Source organism: Hermetia illucens, chromosome 3 (assembly GCF_905115235.1).
Source record: "Hermetia illucens chromosome 3, iHerIll2.2.curated.20191125, whole genome shotgun sequence".
Taxonomy (NCBI): domain Eukaryota; kingdom Metazoa; phylum Arthropoda; class Insecta; order Diptera; family Stratiomyidae; genus Hermetia; species Hermetia illucens.
In genome coordinates, this window is record NC_051851.1 from 68330506 (window position 1) to 68353864 (window position 23359).

Genomic DNA, 23359 nt, shown 5'->3' on the forward strand with positions numbered 1-23359 from the left:
TCCGTTCCGTTGGTAGCTTACATTCATCGTCAAACCAGCCGTTCCGACTCCTTTTGCGGCTGGGGCCAAGTATGTTTGTGGCGGTATCAATGATAACGTTCTTCAGGTGGTTGTGAAGATCATTTGTTGATGCCTCATCTCCAGGTCCTCTGTTGACTGCGGTTATTGCGGCATTCATTTCCCTCTTAAAGGTGTCGCGAAGGGCTATGTTATAGATGGGTTCAGTGTTAACTCTCACCTGATTGTTAGAGGGGATTCTCGGTAGTGTTGTTATTCGAGTTCGGAGCACCATGCCAACGAGATAGTGATCCGAGTCTATACTGGCCTCCACATATGTTCTGACATTCATTAAGGCTGAGAGGTGGCGTCGTTCAATCAACACGTGGTCAATTTGGTTGAAAGTGGCCCCGTCTGAAGAGACCCATGTATGTTTGTGGACCGCTTTCCGCGCAAACCAGGTACTTCCAACAACCATTTCATGTGACATTGCTAATTGGATAATCAGCAATCCGTTATCATTTGTATTTGGGTGGCGATAACAGCAGGTTTAATTTTTTGGCTGACTAAGAAACCTACTCCGAGCACATGGTTTATTGGATGGCCACTATAATGTAATATATGGTGTAACGGCTCTTCTCCAGGAAACCGGTGCCTGTCCAACGTATCTCCTGTGACGCTGGTACATCAGCCCTATATTGGGACAGGATATCGGCTAGCGGCAGAGACCGCACGTTCCATGACAAAATGCGCAAATCGTTATTCCTTTATCGTTGCCGGGTTCGTCGGTGTGTAATCCGTCCAGTCCGAGGCTCCTGTTTTGGCTTCGTAACAAGTTGTTTTCCGTGTAGGGTTGTCAGTCCTACCCAACCCCCAACCTGGAGGACCAGTTGGTACAATTTGTCCCATTTTTAGGCGCGGGAGACTCGGCTTCATCCTTCTCCGTCTGCAGCTTCGTTAAGAAAAAGCTCCCAGCGGTCACCACGTGGAGGTGGAGATAGGGTTTGGTAGTAGAGCTGTTGGTGTTGGTTCAGCAGGCATTTCCCAGGTTTTATGCTCCATAGTGGGTACTAATCCACGTTTCGCCCTGGAAATTATACTATATACTTATACTATACTTTGACCACTAATTGAATCGGTAGAAATATGTAAGAACACGCTTAGATAAAGAAAACTTTCCTATTTTTGTCTATTCAAGTGTGAAAGGCGCTTTTCCTTGTCCCTGAGGGGTAACTCATAAAATTATGTGATAGTTCAGCAGGAGTTAGTTTATCCTCGCCTTCCAATGCCACTAACAACTCGGCACTTTCAAGACTTGGACAAATCGAAAAAAATTAAAAATTCACTTCAATCTAAGTAAGAACCTGTCCACAAACAGTAAAGCTTCCTTAAGAACTCAGAAATGGAATTGTTGAATCTGCTTCAACTGTTGCTTTACCAACGTTACAATCACACACATTATTATTTATATGAAATAATAAGAATCAGGATATAACAAAACGTTTTTATTTCCAAAACTCATAATTACATGTCTTTCTTACGATATGACTCCGATATATGTTCATAACCCAGCTTCAACAGATACTGGAATGATTTATTTCCGGACAATTCACTTAACTCTGATGTAGTAAGAAATTCTTCCATGGGTGGCAAAAATTTTTCCAGGTCTCCATCTATTTAATGAAAAAGACATAGTCATAGGTGTCTGCAAGCTGCCAACTTGTGTTAAAATGCCAATACTTACCCATTAAATAACACACATCAATTAGTTTAAAGAATAACATATTTTGCATGCATTCCAGAGGTGAATTCATGTTATACGATGTCCACGAATCCCGCAAAATAGCTGCACACCAAATCTTGTGCCGGGCATCATCTGGATCGTCAACGTAATAAATAAGTTCCAGGGCTTTGCGGAAGTCAAATTCGTTGGCAGTTTCGTTCTCTTCGGAAATGAACAGCTGAAAGACAATATTACAATGACAAAATAGTGGAAGAAATATAAAAATGAGAATATATTCCAAGTTGTAATACATACGTTTATTATCTCCTCTGCTTTCAAAACTTTAGGGTTGTCCGTATCATATCCAAATGATGTAAGAACGCTTTCGGGCAGTTGGTCCTGATAATCTATGAGCATCAATTCTGTATTTATTTCGGCTATCAAACTTGATGTTTCACTTTCCGCAGCTAATGCTGCCAACTTAGCTAATGATAATATAGTCTGTAATAAAAGTGAAAATTGCAATTGATTTCAGGGAGAAACATGATTCCAGTACCTTTTTTCGTGCAACCAATTCGACTTCATTTTGTCCCAAGTTGAATAGTATATATCCAGCCCTATCCAACTCACCGTTGAAAATATGTTGAATCCATGCTAAAGATGGATGGTCCCCGAGAAATCGGGATAGCGCAACTCCACTACCTTTAAATCTTTCAAACAAGTCACCTTTGTGATCATGACGCATATGCCAATTGATAGCAAAAGACGCAAAATCGTATTCCTTATAACGCTCGATGTAACTGTCTAATCTTTCTTGATTTTCGGTTTGGTCGCATATTAAAACTAAAGTGTTGAAATCAAGATACTTTTCAGCCAATTTAGCAGCCAATTCAAGTTGTCCATCATCGACTGTGAGAGGAATTGTGAAGAAAAAAATTTAATTTAGTTGAAATTTCTCATAGAATGGAATGGAATTATAACTTATTTTAAGTCGAAGTGATTTACATTTTACCTAATGGGTAAATCAAGTCGCTTCGCTGCGATTCATATTGCTGCTTGCATACTGCATACTTGGCATTCCCCTTTATACTATCTAAATAGCGCCGTCGTCCATCCAACACGAAATCAATCAAATCCATCATTTGCACATACAATTTCTGCCGTAGCTCTGGCTCCCCGGTGATTCTAGCTCCATGTTTTAAAGTAATATCAATTAAATGCAGAAGCGTGTCCCTGAGTCCGTTCTTTCCTGAAGTTGTTGTCCACGGCATATACTCAAACGAGTCGGTCTTGTCCTCTGGCAGGGCATATAACTCCGATTTTTTATCGCGAAAATTCAAAATCTCGATTAGCATCGACTATAAATAAAACGTGCATCATCAAATAAGAAGCGCCAGTGAGTAACTTTTCATACCAGTATTATTGAATTTACATCACAAATTCGAGACGATATTTGGGATGTTGGATATTGGCTTTCAATGCATTTATCAGCAATGTCAACAAGAGCACGAAAGATTTCTTGAATACGGGTCACTCTTACATAGAAGACATCCTGATGAACTAAACTGCCGGTGGGCTGTTCATTTCTCAGTATTAATACGTTTTGAATTGCTTCATCAACAAGTTTCGAGTAACTGAAAAAAACCGTTCATTACAAGCGGATTCTGCAACTTGAAAACTTATATTCTCACTTATTTTGAATCCCCTTCAACGAGATTGCAGCTATGATTTTTTCATTGATATCAGCGAGTGTATGACATGTGGACTTTATTATTCCTCCAGATGTGACTGCTCCGAGCTATGAAAATTGTCACTATCAGAACGGTTGAAAACTTTATACTGCAGCTTTCCTTAATCCTAACCTAAATAATCATGCTATTGCTTCAAAAATATAAACTACAGTAAACACTCTCTAAATCGAGGTGTTCCTATGTGACGCTCGATATTTAAACCTTCTTTTTCTAAATTTTTTTCGTCAACGAAAATAAATGTGATCTTTTCAATCCTTTTGTAGAAAACAGTGAGATTCGAGATGAGAGCCGTCGGCACTAATCAGCTTTCCGGCAAAACATTTATCTCCTTTTAGCACTAAAATTCCATTTGGTGAGCACTTGCAAAAAAATACTGTTTTCGTTATCTTCAGCAGTCGAATTATAGGACAATGTTGAAGGAAGTCTTTTAACTTCTTGATTTCTGTATTGTTTTTCTCCAAATAAATTTTTTTTCCATAGATCGCAGGTTTCTTTTTGAATAAATAAATGGAAACGCATAAATGCAAAAATATACAAAGTGTCAATAACTCTACTTTTATGAGTGGCCAGGGATGAAGCCAGAGGATCAAACTGCAAACGGTTATATCCCGTAACAGTCTGGGCAAAGGGGATTTGAAGTAGCACAAGAGCTCCGCCAATGGAACTTCAACCTCATTGTGTGGTGTGTCACGGTAATGAATTTCAGAGGCTACAGAGCTGTCCATTAAGCCATTACAAAGGACACTTAGGTCAGCCAAGGATTTTTGGGATTGCAGGGATATCAGGTTAAGGAAAACCAGATCAGAATATGTCGAGTAGGGAATGTTCTTTTTAAAGGTTAGAAATCGAGTAAATTTCCTTTGCACAGACTCAATTTCATGGCAATCCTAATTATGGTAAGAGGATCACACTACGGGAGCATATTCAAGAATTTTGCAGACGAAGGATTTATAACGCATAACTGAGGAATGGATATTCATGAATTGATAGGAGGAACAAAGGATAAAGCCAGACATTTTGGAAGTGCGGCCAAGTACATCGACATAAGGGCACACCTAGGTCCTTGTAAGAGTTGACCGTCGAGATAAAAAACGATTGCAGGGGGAGACATTTTTAGTGAGCAGCATAAAAAGTAGCAGTTCGTCACATTAAATAACTTGTTACAGACATACGCTGAGATAATGTGTCAAGTTTTCACTAATGGCTGCAATGATCAGTAAGCGAACCGACAACAGAAAATAATTTTAAGTCGCATATAACAGGCTAGATCAGGTAAATAAGGGAGGAAGATAATTCACGAAAAATGAAAACAGAAATGGGCTGAGGATGGACCGATGAGAGAGAGAGATCTTAACCAGGAGAGAATACTTGCTGAAAATCCATACGATCGGAGTTAAGTAAGAAGCAAGGAGTGGTTAACAGAATCGAAAACTTTAGAGAAGTTAACTAAGATTCTATGGACATCGTTTCTTGAATTTAGAGACTTTGCAACAAAGTTGGTGAATTCCAAAAAAAATGGTTATAGTCGAACGATCGTACTGAAACCCATGCCAACTCATTCACAATGAAGTGACTGAAACGCGATGACTAGGAAATAAAAAGAACCGATTGTCAGGAATGTTGGTGAATATCAAATGTGGTTATTGTGATTGCGATTGACATTGAATTGAGAGGCGGTACAAGAATTCATGAACGCGGTGAGAGCTAAGGGGACATATTATTAGGGTGAATGGTCCGAACTTAGGGCGGATTTACGTTGGATATATTTTGCACCCTTGTTGTGTTTTGCGAATGATAAAAGGAAACGTATAACTCCTGCGAGCCGCTTCGGCCACTCTGCTCCCAGGGCAGAGGTGAGGCAGCGTCGGTTGAGTTGCTTCTGCCCTTGGTACAAAACTGTAGCCGGCTTCGCCCCTCTTTTCATTTTTAGAAAGATGCTGCCTAACGTCAATTAAACCCCTCCTGACCATGAGTTTACCTGACACTTGCACAACGAAGGACTGAGTAAACATGGAGGAACTTTCCATTATGTACTCTAGAATTGAGCCACGTTTCATCATTTCAGGTCATGTATTGTAGATAATCTAAAGTCCGGCCGTTTGGTTCGAGTCTCCTCAGCTTTTAGTAGCATAAAAGGCTTTAAGTGCGACGCTGATTGTCGCTGAAAATCCTTGGCAACGCCGGGAGGCCAAAACCGGAAATACAATTAAGATGCATGCGTATTGCGCACGAGACAAGCTCCGATCCACATGCAGTTTCAATGTGATGAAGATTTCAGGTCGACAGAGTTCGCTCCTCGTCGGCAAGGTTCCTTCTAATGACAGATTACGCCATTCGAAATTAGGCGGTGCTTTTCGTTTTCGACAATTATTTTGAATGTAATTAATTTGGATGAATTCGTTTTTGGAACCTCGGAAAGCACTATTTGAGTTGCAAGTGCTAATTTGCTAATAATGTTACCTACATTAGTTTCGTGGCTTCCATCCATAAAAATTGAATTTACGCCGGAGATATGTGCCCTGTGAGTGGCATTTAAAATAAAGGAAGATGTCTTGTCACCCGAGGAGATGTCGAAAGCAAAACTTGAGACAAATAATTGTGTGAAAGGTACAACGATGCGTAAAGGTAAATCAGGCGTGGATGCAAGAGTAGGATAATTTGTTGCCAACCTTTTCTTGATGACTGCTGTTCCGATGACGTAGAGCAGGTTGAAGCAGGGTGATTGCTGCCTCTCCCTAAATTGGGCCTTTCAAAAACAGCTTTATTTTAGATATGCTATATAAAACCACTCTAAATAGACACTTAATGCGTAATTGTCGTACTGTAAACCGAAAGCTGGCCCCGGGATGATGATCACGCATAGAAATTGGACCTCCACTAAAACTTCTGTCGGGAACACTATTTTTTTCATTGAAATTTCTATGTCCCACGTTAGTTTTTGCAAATTTGTGATTTGCGCCGCGGAACCGATCCTTCGATTTTAACTTAGAGGAATACTTCATACTTTACATATTTCTCCCAAAATTTAAGAAAAACTACTTCGACTATGAGCAATTTTCGACTTAGAGGAATTTTATGTAAGAAATTGAAGATAGCGCCAGTGAAAACCCCAACAGTTCGAGTTAGAGAATAATTCGGCTCAGATCAATTTCGACTTAAGAGAGGTTCCACTGTATAATTATCTATATTGATTGTAAAGAAAATTTGTGCCTTCATGACACTTATAAATGAAAGTTGGGTGTTGATCAATTAATTCTACCAAAATATATAAGCCAACTAAACTATTATTAACGGTTATGGTTATGGTTATTTATGCAGAGCCTCGCTTCAGAACCCAGATAACTTAACAGCATTATTCTGAGGTGATACAATTTTCAGTTGAAAATATAGTGAAAAATTCATAGACCAGTAGCTTACTCCAAACTTTATTTTATAGTGTATATATATATTTCGGGAGCAACTTACCCCCTTCATCAGTACACAGCTACTGATCTGGTGTAAAAGTTTCCGAAACCTCATTTTGTTGCTATCAAATGATGGGTTTCGATTTTATAATGAAATAACTTGTCCTAATATAAATAGCCGATTCTTCACGATTGTTTTCGCATAAAAGCAAACATAATTACTATGCTAATATTAACATTTTGGAATTTGGAATTCCGAACATCGTTCTTAATTTGGAATATAGCGGAAAAAACAAAAGTTTCTGACGCTGCTTCAACATAGATGGAAATATATAAGATGAAGCCTTGCCATCGACTACCGCGAAGAGAAAATTCAGTTTCTTGGTATTGAGCTAAGCTGAAGAGTTATCTGATTATCGTCCAGGGGCTACGGGTTAATATGTCCTAATGCCGAATGCACCATCAAGATTCTGCCATGAAATGAATGAACTAGCCTCATGACGTAGGAGGCAGATACCTGGTTGACACTACGACACATAACCACTAAGTCGACTCGCCACGAGCTTATTTTCACAACAAGGAACAGGCAAGTCTCTTACATGCGCCCGTTTGTAAGGATCGATCTTTCAATCCTCTGAATTGGGTGAAGTGGGGCCTAGAACAGATTGATGAGTGGAAGTCGAAAACGGTGCATAACAAACACAGGAAATCAGAGAAATCCCGCATGGCTTTACTGGAACTCTAGCACAGTGTAGTTCAAAACATGCAAAAGTACACTACTCTGCAAACGTGCTTGATGTGCTCAAGGAGTATTCGGCATATCTTCCCAATAACCTTCCACCGGATAATACCACCAAAACCCTCTATTTATTTTAAGTAGGCAGGATTATCCGAACTTTGCTGATTAGCAGATGGCACTTGTAGTGCTAGGTAAAATCCGTCATCACCTGAGATTGTGACAACTCGGAATAAAATAATATAAACGTTCCTGCAGTCGATGATAAGTCCGGTACCCGGAATTTTTCGAAAACGGATCAACGAGTTGTTTCCCCACAATGCTGACCTCTTGCGACAAACGTTTTCCATGAACGCCCTCCTGTAAGACTCGTTGTTAACTGTGTGGCGTGACGGAAGAAATCAGGAGTGGTTTTATTTGGTTTTGACTCATCTGAAACGCGCAACTCCGATTATTGTTGATTAGTTTCGATTTGATATACTTCATAGACTCGTGTCTCGTCACCGGCATTGGTGGCGATGATAACACGCTTTAAATGCCTCATAACTTAAAAATTGTGCACAATCATCAGGACATTTTATATATGATATTTTGTTAGAAACACAAAACTTCAGGAAAACTTACTGCTTAACTGAAAAAGTTACTACTGCAAGTTGCCATGTCAAAAATATTAACTAGCTACATTTTTCTCACCATTAAAAGCTTATTTCTTACCCTTGCCCATAGTCCTGTTGAATGTAAAAATTCAACAAAATGATTCATAGCGAGATTCTTCTCCTTTAATTGTTGAGCAATCTGCAAAGATGAAGAACTTCCTAAGGAATGTCTGAAATGCATTTCATCTTGTTCCCAACGCGGATCAGCTGCCGGAATGTCATCAGCTAAATCTTGTGCGATTGATGCAATAGTTCTATTAAAAAGAAAGACTTCTATAAGTTATAATTTCTTCACGCAATACTTTAAAATCATACTTATCTAACAGCGAATCAACATCGTCCATTGTACCATCTGGGGGAAACAGCTCCCTTAGTATCGAGTTGCAAGTCTCATTATTTCGTTTCAAATTATAAATAAATGCTGCCTTCACTTGGCTAATTACATCTTTGTTCGCATTATAAATCTCATCCGGATCCAATTCGTACATTATCAAATTCCCTGAGCTAGTGGGGACATTCGGTGAGAATACCGTTTGATTTTCAGTTAGTGGCGGGGTGAAAACATCCGGGGAAAATGATGAATTGTTCAAAAAGTCTCCTGGATCAAAATCACTGGGTGATACACAAACTAACCCATGGTTTCGACTGAAAAATAATGGAAGGTTCGAACAAACGGCAGCGTTCATGATCCTATCGCCTTGTGACTGAAACTCAATTTTTTCCACTTCAATTTCATTTGACCCGCAATTGGACAAATTCGTCGGAAAGATCGACCGTTCATTGTACAAATATGCAATACCACGGTTCGTTATGAATCTCATTTTTAAGCAGTCATTTTCCGTTTCTGGGCTATAATACAACGTAAGTTTGAGTGGATTGAAGGTATTTATTTTGAATGAATCATTTTCGGGGTTTAGAGATACTGGAAATAATTAGGAAGTTAATGAATTATGTGGGAAATTATTTTCCATAAACAATACCAATTGCATAATGAATCTGTGGCGCATGATTATTGTTCAAAGCACCAGCTAAAACGAAAATGTTTGTTTCTACGGCTTGTATATCCAAAAGTAGAATTTCAATATCGGTGGTCTCTGAAAATATAAAAATGTTTATTATATAGCAGGCATAATGAGGCAATTAAGTTGTAAATAAGATTTAACTGTTATCGTCCAGCTGAAGCAATAGTTGCTCACGAAAAGTCTACCTCTGGTACAAGCCATTACAAGAGCTACCCGAAGCCACTATACTTATTTCATGTTTATCTTTTCTAGAAATAAGTGAAACTTTTTCCAACGCTGACAGACCCTCAGCAAATTTAGTCAGTTAATTCTTACTTACTTACTTTCATAATTTGCTCTATTTGGATATATGTATAATACTACTATATAAAAAAATTATATCAAACGTATTCCTTAAAAAAGGATGTTCTGCTAGGAGAAGATTTCTTATGAATAAACTATCATTCGCTAGAAGAATTGATTGCCTCTTAAGGGAGAAACTACTATTTTTAGGAAATCTATCGCTGAATATGTTAAAAATTACATGGCAAAGTTTTATTCACGAGAAAAATCTATATGCCCAATCACTTTCATTGCTCGATACGCGTAATTTAGGTGGCACGATTGATTTCGTGAATTGAGAAAAAATCATTTAATATTTGTTTAGCTCTCAAAACAATAATAAATCTGTCCATATCATCCTCTAAGTCTTGGCTTCAAAATCTAATCAAAGTTGTAAAGTAATATCAGGTGCAACCGCAAGCATTCCTATCCTACTCGGTGTGATAGTTTTGCTCATATCGCGGGCAGAGCTCCATGTTGCCTCAAACGTGGAGTTGCACTACACTACTCGGAACGTATCCCATAGTTGCGACAGAGGTGTTAGATATGCCTCGCATCCACTGGTATGAATGCTGAGCGTGCACTCAATACAAACCAGTAGCGATGTGACATTCCCGGCGGGGCTCTGATTGGGATCTACAAATCAACACTTAAAACTTAAAACGCGTTTTTCTGAAAACAAATTTCAAGTCAGCCGGATCATTACCTCAAACAATTTTTGTTCGACTGAATTAAAATTTTCACTGAATATTGCTTATTTTGCATGATTTAATTGAATGTAATTATGCGGTGTTTCCAACGATTAATTACCTGAAATAATAAAAAACTTGTTGTTTCCTTTCCGTGGATGTAGATATTTATTCTTGCAAATACCGATATTTCGGGAACCACTTGTTCCCTTCATCAGTGCTAACAAGTCAAGAATAAATATCTACACCAACGAAAAGGAAACAACAAGTTTTTTTATTATTTCAGATGATTTAATTGTTATTGACAATTCTCTAACCAATTTTTTACTTTTATTTTTATTCGTTTTATGCAAAAAATCCTTCGTACTGTCGAAGCTGTTATGATATATACTCGACTTTTTTAATTTAGCTAGATATTATCGAAGCTGATGCAGTTATGGAACCGGCCACGCAGATATAAAGAAGGACGAGAGAACAATGTGAATTACCGTTTTGTTTTGAATAGTTTTAATAAAATTTATGAGCATCGCTAAATACTTGAACCTTTTACGCGAATTTAGATATGTTTTTTTTTTTTTTGGAGCAAATAATTTACCTTTAAAATGCGAAAACGAACTCTTAATTACTTTGTCCCAGATACCCTAAAGATATGTACGCAATTTTAACATATAAAACAGAAACACTGACTGCTCCACTTTTCGACAAACCTTATTTGAATTCGGTCAATACAGATTGGTCATAGTTGCAGACCTTTACTCTGAATTTTAAAAATACTCTCCTTTGCCGGTCGTAAAAGGTCGCTAAAAAGGATAGAAATGTGTGGACTAGAAACAAGTAAATTTCGAAACTTTATTGCTACCTAACATCACCGTTTTGATCTTTGGTTATCGAAAATTATGCATGCTTGATTTCTAAATGTTGGTACACTCACGCATAACGGTATTGCTGACCCAACATTGCTCGCTTTCATTATCAGAGCTTTACCACAGGAGCAGCAAGTAAACAGTAACGCTTAAGCGGTTATAATAGAAATTGGTCATTGATTCTCATAAAAAGGATTGATGATTTCTTAAACTATAAAAGCCGACTCTTTGCTATTTAAGTCGTAAACATCCTTGAAATTCACCACAAATCGTCTAAAGATCTAGTGGGTTAAGCGATGCGATGGAATTTGCGGAAATCCGCAAACCTGGAAGTGTGTAGAAGTTTGTTGAAAGTGTTTGGTAAAAGTAAATTTTGTGACAGAACATGCAGAAGACGATTTCAAAAATTTAAAGTAGGAAATTTTGACCTTTCGCATAAGCCATGCACTGAGCGAGCGTCTTTGATTGATAACGATATTTTGAAGACCGTGTTAGAGGAAAATCGTTTTCGAACAACATCGAAGATAACGAGAAAGCTCAATAAACCATTTCGAACCATACTCGGAAACTAAGATGAGTGTGGAAATATTCGAGATGGGAGCCACATGAATTAAGTGAGAAAAATTTGAATTATCGAGTCATCACATGCAAATGTCTGCTTGTACGATACAAAATCGAACCTTCCTTGGATCGGATCATAACTGGGGATGAAAAATGGATTACCTATGGAAATATCATAAGGAGGGGGGAACATTGGTACCCCAGACAGCCTACCCTATGCACCTCTAAACTAAACTTGAGCTCAAATAGGAGAATGTTGTGCAAATAGTGGGACAATCCAGGACCGATACATTACGAGCCACAGCCACCCGACGGAAAGCTAATTTCGGAGAGATACTGCCAGCTGTTCCCACTCTACGAAAAACAGCCGGCCATGTTCAACAGGAATGGCAACACATTAGTTCAATATAATGTCAGGTCACATGCTGCTTTAGGGACTCGTCGAAAACTAGCAGAGCTAGGCTGGTAAATTCTGGCGCATCCACCTTAATCCGCGGACGAGACAGCTTCCGACTACCACTAGTTTCTGTCCCTACAGTATTTTTTACAAGACAAAATATTCAAAAACCAAGAGCATTTCAGACAAGCACTTGTTCAACTTTTCGCCTCCACGGATAGGACTTTTTTTGAGTGGGTTGTATAATACAACAATATAAAATATAAAAAAAAATATTATTTTGTTTTATTATAAAAACGGACAGAACTTTCCGGTAGAACTAACTTTAAGTTGCTCAATATTTTTAAGCCATGAATGACAATCCTTATTTGCATAAATTGAATGCTGTCTGCCGTAGCTTCAGATGGAAACAAGAATCAAGCCACCAAAAGCACCTTCTATCAACGAAACCAAGTTTTGTTTAATAAAAACGCGCCAAATTTCGTACGAGAGACGGAGCCATAAGAACAAGCATCATTTCATTGTAAAAGATGCAGCGGAACATACACAACAATTGGAAGGAAAATCTTAGAAATCCTTCTATAGACTCACTTTCCAAATTCGGAAATAAGAATGAGTAATAAATGAAAAAGTTCTGCACAATAGAGTCAGTAAAGACGACTGGAAATTTGCGAGCCCGATTGTGACGTTCAGTGAAGTGAATTTGGCCTTAAACTCATTTAAACCTTGCAAAGTACTTGAATCAGATGGAATTTACCACATGCTCTTACAGTAGCGGGTTCCTTTTATAAGCCAGCATCTACATAGTTGAAATCTATAAAGCAAGTATCGCAATGGGCTATATGCCATTGGTTTGATTTTGTTATTCCTACAGATGCAAGAATCTTAGAAAATCACGTCCGCTCCGGGACTAGAGCCCCGAAATTTCTAGCTCCAACCCCGCGGGACGAAACTAGAAAGGTGTTACTTCACGGGGGTTTGCTTTTAGGCACCCTTTCTTCTACTTATTGTTTTCCTCTTTCTTTCGTCCTACGCAGCTCGTTCTGTATTTTGACGGGTGCAGAGGAAACCGTAACTCAGTTCTATTTCGACCTCAGCATCTCCACAACTATATTTTCCAGGTTCCCGCTCCTTTCCAGCGCATGATTTAGGTTCCTTCTCTTCACTGCGAACCTTGAGCAATGTAACATTACATGCTCTGGATCGTCCGTTAAGCAACCGCACCCAGAACAATCCGGAGAATCATTCATTTCAAACTGGGTAATGTGGCCGTGTTAGTGCTCAAGCCTTATTCCAATGTTGGGAATGAGCCTGTGCGTTCAGTGACCCTTCGCAAATTCGTCCCATCTACGTTGCCAAAGATCATAAGACTCTGACCTTGCCTTGTGCCCCTCCATACGTCTTACATGATGCCACTTATTTCTTTCACCGGAATGTCAACTGAAGTCATGCTCGCCATTACTAGTATTGCCTTATCTGATGTGTTTCTAAAAGTGCTGCACACACTCAAAGTCATTAACTGGTAAACTGATTTCCTACTGAGGGTTTGCAAACGTCTCTTTCAACTCAAGTAATGCGCGAAGCAGACGCTATGTTCACCGACTTTCACAGCGTTCTTCTTTCTATATCAAAACTAGATAAAACACCAGCTAATGCTTATATGCCAGACATATGGTTACATATATTTCTATCACCTCTACCTTGGGTTCTTGTAGTGGACGAACTATTAATTCTATTGAACGGAGCAGAATATCATACCCAAAGGTATGCTGCCACTATCAGTAGAATCATATAAGGAAAATTCCTGCAAACGATCTTATAGGTGGAACAACAAACTCTGAATCTAGAAAAAGAATAGTAGGTATGAGAAAATCTCATGAAAAATGCCAAACAAAAATTGTCTTCGAAACTTCTATACTTTTTCGGTGAACAGATTCAACTATCAAATGAGAGCAAATGTCTGGCAAGATATAATAAACGAAGGAAAGCGGTCATTTTTCGGCGTATGGCATGAGCTTGAAACCACATATGGCAGTGTCATAGTGAAGTCCGTGTTTAATATGGTGGTTAAAGATGGAGCCGAGGCAAGCTGTTAATAAATTATACTTCTCCAACGACTCGCCTGGATCCGTATTACATGAAGAGTACTGGCAGTCAAAAGGTAATATAGATTCTAGGGCGAAACGTGAATTGGTACCCCCGATGGAGCAAAATCCTGGAAGCGCCTGCTGAATTAACACCAACAGCTCCAAATCCTATCTCCACCTACTAGGTATAGTGATCGTTGGGAGTTCTTTCTTAACATTTTACCGACTGGCATTTTGCCGACTCGACCGATCTTTCTGGCACCTGATCTGTTTTGATTTAGACTGTCGCGGGAGTATGTCTGCATTTCGAATGGACGGACAAAGTTGTCTGGTTTCTGTTATAGGATAATTAAATTGAACAAAATATTTATATTACTTACTTTACTAAATTATATTTATTTTATATATTATAACGGTTTTTAATTAACTTATCACAATCTATAAATTGACATAATCACTATATCTCAGTGTCAATACAAAAGCTTGCTTCCGAATTATTTTATCACTGAGATCGCTTCTATCATTCCTATCACTTCCTGAATAACTGTTAGGAAAATCTGATACATAGTCTAGATAAAACTCTCCTATCCTATCCTATCCCTGCTTACAAAGTAACGCATCTATCGCAATGGACCTCAATACTAAGCAACAAATTACTGTCCATATAATAATAAATTATTTATCGTCATGGAAGCCGAATAGCATTGGCATCGGCGCCAAAAAGCCGATTAAATAGTTACCGGTCGGTAAAGTGTTAATAAAATACTGCAGCCAGACACAGATACAAATACCTACAGAGGGGACTGCAGCGTCGGCGATGGAACGGACCCTTGATGCGTGCTCAAGGCATGATATTGTGTAGGAAAGATACCGAGCGCAAGCTACCACAAGGCCGATTGGAAGTAGGCCTTGTCGGCTCGGTTGACAATTTTGGAAATTAAAAAAAAGAAGAAATTTTTAGCTTGTCATTCAAGGAATAAAGATTCCTCCCTTGGATTGTTTTTTAATGAAATTTTCTTTTAATGGATTGATCACGTTTACGAAAAGGTTTTTGTTTGTTAAGAACAATGATAATAAATAAGTTATAATTAAATAAAATAAAAGCTCATTAAGCTCAATCATACCTAGAGGGTTTAACAGCCATGTAGAGCCGTAACACATATTCAAACATTACTTCGGCTCCCATAGCTCACATAAAACTACCAATAACAGCGGACTAATGATTATTCAAATAGCCGTTACACACGAAATGTTTGTTGTAAATACCTCGTTTGCGCGGAAAATGATCCATAACCAAACATGACATTATCCCGACAGGACCACTTTTAACCAAATTGACCACCTGCTAATTGAACTCCACCACCTCTCAGACTTGATGAATGTCCGTATATATAGACTCTAAAGACTATTGCGTTAACATGATACTCCGAGGTCGAAAAACAACACCACCGCGGATTCTCTCTAATAATCAGGTGAGAGTGAACACTGAAGCCATCCATAACTACACCCCCCGTAACACATATAAGACGAAATGAACGCGGCAATACAGCTAACGGAGATCCTGGAGATGAAACATCAGCAAATGATATTTCCAGCCACCTGAAAAGTCGCGAAAAAAACGAAACGGCTTGTTTGACGGTGAATGTAAACTAGCAACGAAACGGAAGAATGCGCTATATCGGGTAACGCAACAATCTCAATCTCGGGTTCATCATCATAAGGTGCCAGGAGCGAAACGGGTTAAATATTGAGAAAACCAACTATAGCAAGCGGTTCATCAACTTATACTTAAATTTTGGGAAAGCGAATCAATGCCTAATGGCTGGCAAAGGAACATCATACATAAAAGGAGGATATCAATTACAGAGGCATAATGTTGTTGAGTATCATCTATAAGATATTCTGCACTATCTTGCGAATAGCGTCATACGCACAAAGCACCATCGGCCCATACAAAAAGGCTTCATTCAAGGAAAATCAGATCAGATTTTCTCTCTGCGGTAAACATTGGAAAAACTATTGGAATATGGCCATTAGTTGCACCATCTCTTCATTGACATCAAGACCGCCTATGAGAGTATCATTAGCATCATCAACGACGCAACAACTGGTATTCGAACTGGGCCTACCTCAATAAGGAAGGCCGAGGTCCACTAATTCGATATCTCTAAAAGATTTCTGGTGTCCTGGCCTACGCCATCGCTCCATCTCAGATAGGGTTTGACACGGCTTGAGTCTGATATGCGCTTACAGAGCGAAAGTAGTGAAGAAATACGCCTCACTTGCAATTTTTTCATGATCATTTCGAATTTGGTCAAGGCGTGTCACACCACTAGTCCAACACAACATCTTTGTCTTTTCATTATCGCAAGACACCATTCATTCTTTTATAGTCAACCAACACTCAGAACCGTAGAGGGCGACAGAGCGGGCAACATTGCGGTAAATTTTAGATTTGAGACGTTCGTCGATACGTCGATCACAAAGAACGCCAGTTGTGGAACGCCACTTCATCCAGATTGCGTTAATGCGTGAAGAAATTTCATAACGCAGTTTTCCATTGGCTGATGGCATTGATTTCAAATATTTAAATCGCTCAGTTTTGAGCAGGTCACTGCCATTGATAATGATAGTGCTTGTTTCATGGAGACAAGTCCTCAAAAATCCAGTTTTTTTAGATTCAATCTGAGACTATGTTGCATGAGGCCATCATTCCACTTTTGGACAAGTTGTTCGAGATTGCTTTTGCTATCAGATGCCAGCAAAACATCATCTGCATAAAGCAATGTATAGGGCGCTGAACTTTGGATGTCCCGTGTGACAGTATAAATAACCAGTATAAAGAGGAACGCGGAAAGAGCGCTTCCTTGATTAACACCCACTTTACTCGCTGGTTGGCATTCTTGTAAATTTGTCAATTGTCCAGCATTTAATAGCTTGCGTTAGATGCGTTTCTTTTCATGAAACTTGATTTGGGCATCGTCATTCCAAAGCCAAGAATCTTGAGGGTTGTATAGGCCGCTTTGTGGATCGTGTCTTTAACTTGGTTTCATGATTGGTAATCACGTAAGTGAGATCATTTCTTTTTTTCTTCCCACGAAATCGCCATTATTTAATGCGCGGTGGCCCAATGCGTTCCTCACGCTGTTTTATCGGTGGTTTGATTCTCAACACGGCAATCGACGGTTGATGTTGGGATGCGGTGGTCTTACAGTGAACGGCTTTGCGGTTAGTGACGGTGGTAAAATGTTGGCGTCTTATATAGTCGAGTTGCATTTAACGGTTCGCACTATAAAATGTACGAAGATGAAAAGATCGGTTGATGAGCCGTGTATTCATAATTACAAGGCCATGGGTGTCTGCAAAATCGACTATACGCTAAAGATGGGTGGCAAATGTATGTAAAGTTATATCACCTTAAAGTTACCGCATCACCAATGATCAGCACATTCCCTTGCATTACCGCATCATCTAACATCAGTGCATTCCCGTATCAACTATCATAGCGGCATTACAAAAGTGATGATATTACTTCTCTGAAAAGTCATGTTTTGCAATGAAATGTCAAATTGCATACAAAGTTTGCACCGTATTAATTTCTAACCAGTTTACTTTTCTATGAAAAACGAATAACTCTCACACACGGGGTGCCCTAAAACATTAAATATTCATATTGCATATTGTACATAATACACGGATGTATGTTAAGTGGGCTTATATACCTGCCTTATGTACATATAAGAAGAGCATATCCTTGATCAAGCCATAATAAACAACGGCAACAAGTAGTTGCTTATCCTTTACTTGGCATCAACCAATTAATTGCAGTGTATCTACACAATGTAGAGCAAAGCAATAGAAAGTGCATTTTATTGCTTTTTTTGTAATCCTTCCCCACCTTTCATAGGTGATGTTTGTGATATTATATAAAAAGTGATATTACATTGTAGTATCACTTTTTTCAAAAAGTGATGCGAATCATATTACCTACTAAGATGATGTTTTGCGCATATCTACTATACGCTCATTGTGCACTCCAAACCCTTTTTCGCCATGGCACCTGTTGCTGTCTGCCTTTCCACCTACATGACCATTAAGCTCGTCTGAAATGATGATGTAGTCATCAGCAAACACGTTACAGATGTTTGCATCGAGTTGTCAGAAGGCGTCCTTCTCGGCACAGGTCGACCTATCTGTGATGCGAACGCGATGAAGAAGTGAATACTGCAATCAGCTGATATAATGGTGAACTTCATCAGCCTATCATCAAATGATGATGACAATGTCAACATCGTATTGAGCATGTGGGCTCCCAAATTGAAAAGTCTATAGCCATTTTCACCACGTTCGAGTTCTATGTCGCAGCTTTTGGCAACAGATCATCGAGTTTCTTGTAGAGCGCAGAAATCAATCCGTCTTTTACGAAGGGCTCTTGTAAGTTCCTCGATCTTTCCAGTCAGGGTGCCAACATCTCGGACAAACTAACTTACGTCCTGACACCGTCCATGCGTCGAGAACCCTTGCCGATTTCTCAACAGGACCAGGGCCCGTCCTGCTGCGTCGACTGAGGTGAATGCCTTAATTTTTTTTTCGAGGCTTATGACTCCATGCGAACATTTTTTTTTTAACGACATTGGATGCATTTGCTTGGTTGGCCTGTCGCAGGATCTGCCACCGAGAGAGATCAGGTTCCAACTATATTTTATTTATCCCTTTCCCTCTCTCTGTTTTACTGAGGATAGTACAGAGTACGTTGCCTCGAGCCTCCAGTAGGGCGACTAAATTAATGCACAGTTGAGAGCCAGTTTGAGCTTACAAAACTGTACCGCTCAATACGTGGAATATCTTTAATGGTAATACATATTGTAGAAAAGGACGTGGCAGAGCCTCCTGCGTCACATGGAGCATTGACCTAACATTTTTTAGGAATGTCGAATTGATGGAACTCGGCGCAAAAACAGATAAAATTCAAGTCCCAACCATGGAGATGAGCAGTGAAATCAAGTCCAAATCACAATAATTAAGGATTAAAATGACCGGAGTGAAAACTATCCTAGGAACTGCAGCTAGAGGTGTACACCGATGAATCAGAACAGGAGACTAGGACCTGAAACTTACAACACTAATGACTAAAAACGAGAACATACTTAATGTTAGCGAAGTACAAAGAAATTAATGGGAAAGAAAGCGCGCATGAACTTGTAAAGAGACTCGAAACATGTGTGTGAGAATCATGCGAGCTTAGGTAACTAGACCAATGATAGGAGCGATAGATTAGTACCTCAGAAACCCTAAAAACTATGTAAACACAGAATATGGGCACTGATAGATAAAATAACCGACTGCTATCTTCTACTGAAGCATCTGCACACAATTTGCGTCTACATATATACAAACATAGTAATGAATTAAACGAAGCAGCCTCTCGCGGTAACCTAGCGATATGAACGGGCCTTTCCACAAAAATTCACTTTGGAGGGACGTACTATAAGTCAGCAGGCTGCAGAATGAGACAAAGTAACCCAATTCTACACAAAGTACCTCATCCATCCAATGCGATGGCGCAACCTAAAATCATTAAAATTTTGCAATTGACTCACCTCGTCCACTCCAAAACTTCTTATGAAATTCCTCTCGAATTCGGCGAATAATTTCATGGTCTTCAAACAGGAACTGTTCAGAGCCGTTATCTGAGAATTTCCACTGTTGCAACCATCTATCAGCCAAAACAGTAACAGTCCACTCGTCATCGTCGTTTTCAATTCCAGCAACTTTCACGAATTTCTAGAAAAAGATTTATTCATCAGAAGCCAAATATATTATGAATTGGTTTCTGCACACATTTTCCTTATCCTGTGAATTATTCATTCCAATGATAATTGATGCGAATTTCTTCCCAATTCCTCCGAAAAATCCAGACGGCGGCTTTATAGTCTTGTGCTGGATCGTATGTCGCCCATTTTGCAGTTGCAGCTGGAGCAGAACTAAGCTGCAGGTTGTAGTCACAAGAACGTAACCAACTGGGGGTATGTTCAACAGGTAATCAAATTCTTGTCCTTCTAAAATGCCCGTCGAGTCTATAGAGGAACCATCGTGAGCAATCGAGGGCCAATATCGAACATCACCAGTTGGTGAAACGGCAAGACACGAAGCCATCTGTTGGCCATCAGGCATGAAAACTGTAATCAAAGAGGCTTTGTGACCTATATCGCAATGGGGCAATGTTAACTCTCGGCATTGCGCTGTCGTTGTTCGTCTTTGCGGGGTCCGCATCATCTCGAAACTTTTGGCTGGGTCAAATTTCAAGTCACGGTACTGCCAAACGAGAAGACGTCTTCCGTACACAGCCTAAATTAAATTTAAATTCAGTTGCTTAGTATATTACTAACAATGGATCTGAAGTTTTCAAAATATTCTAAAAGGCAGGATCACATGAAGTTGGTAATAAGGGTTGGTACTCCACTCACCCAAGCCCACCCATTCTCGTTACAGTTGATCGAGACAGATGTATTTCGCTCCGAAAAAGTCAGCGCCTCGTTGACCAGAACAGGCAAAGGCTGACCATAACACTCGACCACGTTATATTCAGACCTTGCGACGATTTGTACGGACTGATTCGAGCGTCCTGAAAGACTGAAACGGCTGAAACAAACAAAATTTATATCGTTTAGGGTAGATTCGATTCAACCTTAGAAGGCCCTCACTCACCCTGATGCTGAGCTTTTTTTCAAACCGCCAACACTGTGTAAGGACCTTCTGCCGGAAACGACGGAGCTCGCTGAACTTTGCCTGGTGCGCGGGGTGTAAGGGCTCCTTGCCGATCCACCAAAAACCTGACTTTGAAGTGTTCGATCCATTTGATTTCACTAAATCAATCAAACTGAGAATTGCGCGAAGACAGCTATCAATTTGACCGGGTTGAGAAAGGAGGTTATGTTTATGTATGTTTTTCACTCTTTTGAATTCAGATTTGACACTAGAAAATTGTGAGTAAACATATGTTCCGGCGAATTCGAATTGGATGCTCCGAACACTTGGTACTTAGTTCAGGTCAGAACCAAAATTCTGCAAATAATGATGTCATCAAACTGCACGATTTTTCCGTTACAAAAAAAAAACGAAAACATTCCAAATTTGGAGTTTTCTGATTAGACCTGACTTTTTGCAATGTGTTTTATAGCGAAGTTACAATTAATTTCAAAACAAGATATCAATAGAAATATCGTTGGTTCAATAAATTAATTATGCAAATTGTACAACTATTTCGATGTGATGCTCTTTTAAAAAATCATGGAGGGAGTTGAAGAACATTACGATTACGATGGCACCTAAGTGCGGTGGTCGCACCCAAAAGAGGGATTTATAGTAAACTAATTCAAGAGAAATATCAATGGAAGCTAGGGACACTAGGAAAACGGGCTAAATTCCCCCACCGCTGATAATTTTAATTTTACTTTTTTACTCTTGTGACCAGCTATTCATCTCAACGTTATTTCCTTTTTCGAGAGTTTGGCAATTTTGTTGGTCATACGAGTTCAGTTGTGGTTTGGGGTGAGGTGCTAGTTTTTAAAGCCACCTAACCGTCAAAGGAAACATGGATTTTAACACGTTTGTATTTTCATCCCAGGCCGTGGACAGAAAATCGCGACATGGGATATGAATTATATGATTTTTTTTTGTTAAAATTTCTCTATTCCGCAGCATAATGAAAACTCCAAGTCTGGACTGAATCACTCCATTCCCGTTGAAGATCTATAAACCGAGCAAAGAGGTGGGGGAATAAAAGCACCAAGGTCCTTATCCAAGTTCTCTGGTGTAAGAAACGATCACTTTAGTAGAAAATTTACCATATCAGCGGTAAAATAGTCCACAATGCAAAAGGGAAACAATATATGAAGCTGACAAATCCTATCCTGGAAACAGACTTAGCTGTGACAGGTGAAGTGGATATACAGATCATATTTGCGTCACTATTAATAAACACACAGAATCCCCAATCCCCAATATATCGAACCGCGTCTATCATAGCCTCTTTCTACCATGCCACTGTTTTACTTCACAGGACCATGGGAAGACGCAGTTTCCTATTCTAATTGCCTGCAGTAGAAATTTACATACACAGAAGCATGGTATCCCCAAGTGTAAGGACACACAGCCAATAGAAATTGCCTGCAGTAGAAATTTACATACACAGAAGCATGGTATCCCCAAGTGTAAGGACACACAGCCAAATCGGCCACGTTCTCATTAATAAATGTTCGACCTTTTGAATAATTGCAAGCCGAAGTGCAAACTGTAGCAGTAATTATGAACTTCACCAATTGAACAACAGCTTTAGAAATGAGAATTTCAAAATTGCTAATCACATGTGAGCGGTTAGAGTGCTACGTTCAAATCTCACTGGTGGCAGAGGGGTTTGTATTATGATTGGATGTCTGATATCAGTGGATGCAACTGTGAATGAGTACCTGTCAGACTACCGATCAGACTCATTAGAATAACAATAGGCCAATTATCATCATATATGGTCCTATAATTCATTTTGGCGAGAACTCATTAGACATCTATGGGTCAGCGGGGTGCGAATTTTGAAATGATATGCGGCTAATAAAACTTTTATATTTTGAGTCGATGCGCTCCAATGATGATGTGTGACGGAGAGTAGCAGGTGAAAACTCAAAAAGACGCGCGTCTCATCAACTAATGGGTCCTTGGCAATTGGAACGAATCTGAAAATAGGAGCGTCAAGGTATACATTAATGTTTATAAAATCCACGTTACTTGTAGTCCTTTACATAGGGTAACTATCCTAAACAATCACTAAACGAAATCTAAGTGTTTTATTCCCATTATATTTCGACTATAAATTCCAAACAAGAAACTAACCTAAAGAAGTCAGAAACTGGAAGTTAAACGTTCCATGTAACAAAGGTTTCGTGGATTTTTGTGTCAGAATATTTGGCATCATGCATCCACATTTGAACATAGCTCGTTGTTCACTTCAATGTGATATTGACATTTTATCTGTTAGAATATTATAATTTCACACAACTTAACACGTAAGACGATTTGCTTGGCAGGTGTTCTCAATGTACTCCTACACCACCTCATTCCCTCTGGACCGCAGTACATCTAATAAGTACTACCCGCAC

The 23359-nt window shown here is 39.3% G+C and overlaps 1 protein-coding gene across 1 annotated transcript; it reads right to left on the minus strand.

Annotated features, from left to right (window-relative positions):
* Positions 1-1487: 1487 nt before the first annotated feature.
* LOC119652669 (nuclear pore complex protein Nup133) lies at positions 1488-21157 on the minus strand. The gene is made up of 14 exons (XM_038056935.1): positions 20916-21157; positions 20675-20849; positions 20049-20555; positions 19808-19991; positions 9248-9361; positions 8583-9189; positions 8326-8521; positions 3412-3518; positions 3135-3354; positions 2733-3078; positions 2277-2629; positions 2036-2221; positions 1742-1958; positions 1488-1670 (listed from the first exon to the last, which is right to left on the minus strand). The coding sequence occupies exons 1-14, from the start codon at positions 21062-21064 to the stop codon at positions 1522-1524; spliced, it is 3510 nt and encodes a 1169-aa protein (XP_037912863.1). The 5' UTR covers positions 21065-21157; the 3' UTR covers positions 1488-1521.
* Between the last annotated feature and the right edge of the window lie 2202 nt (positions 21158-23359).

Bases quoted from the DNA above. Each gene is read 5' to 3' on its own strand.
- LOC119652669 (XM_038056935.1), bottom strand. From the start codon at position 21,064: ATGGATCGAACACTTCAAAGTCAGGTTTTTGGTGGATCGGCAAGGAGC. The intron at 20,556-20,674 runs GTGAGTGGAGTA...AATTTAATTTAG, and splicing joins ACGAGAATGGGTGGGCTTGG to GCTGTGTACGGAAGACGTCT. The intron at 8,522-8,582 runs GTATGATTTTAA...TCTTTTTAATAG, and splicing joins GTTGATTCGCTGTTAGATAA to AACTATTGCATCAATCGCAC.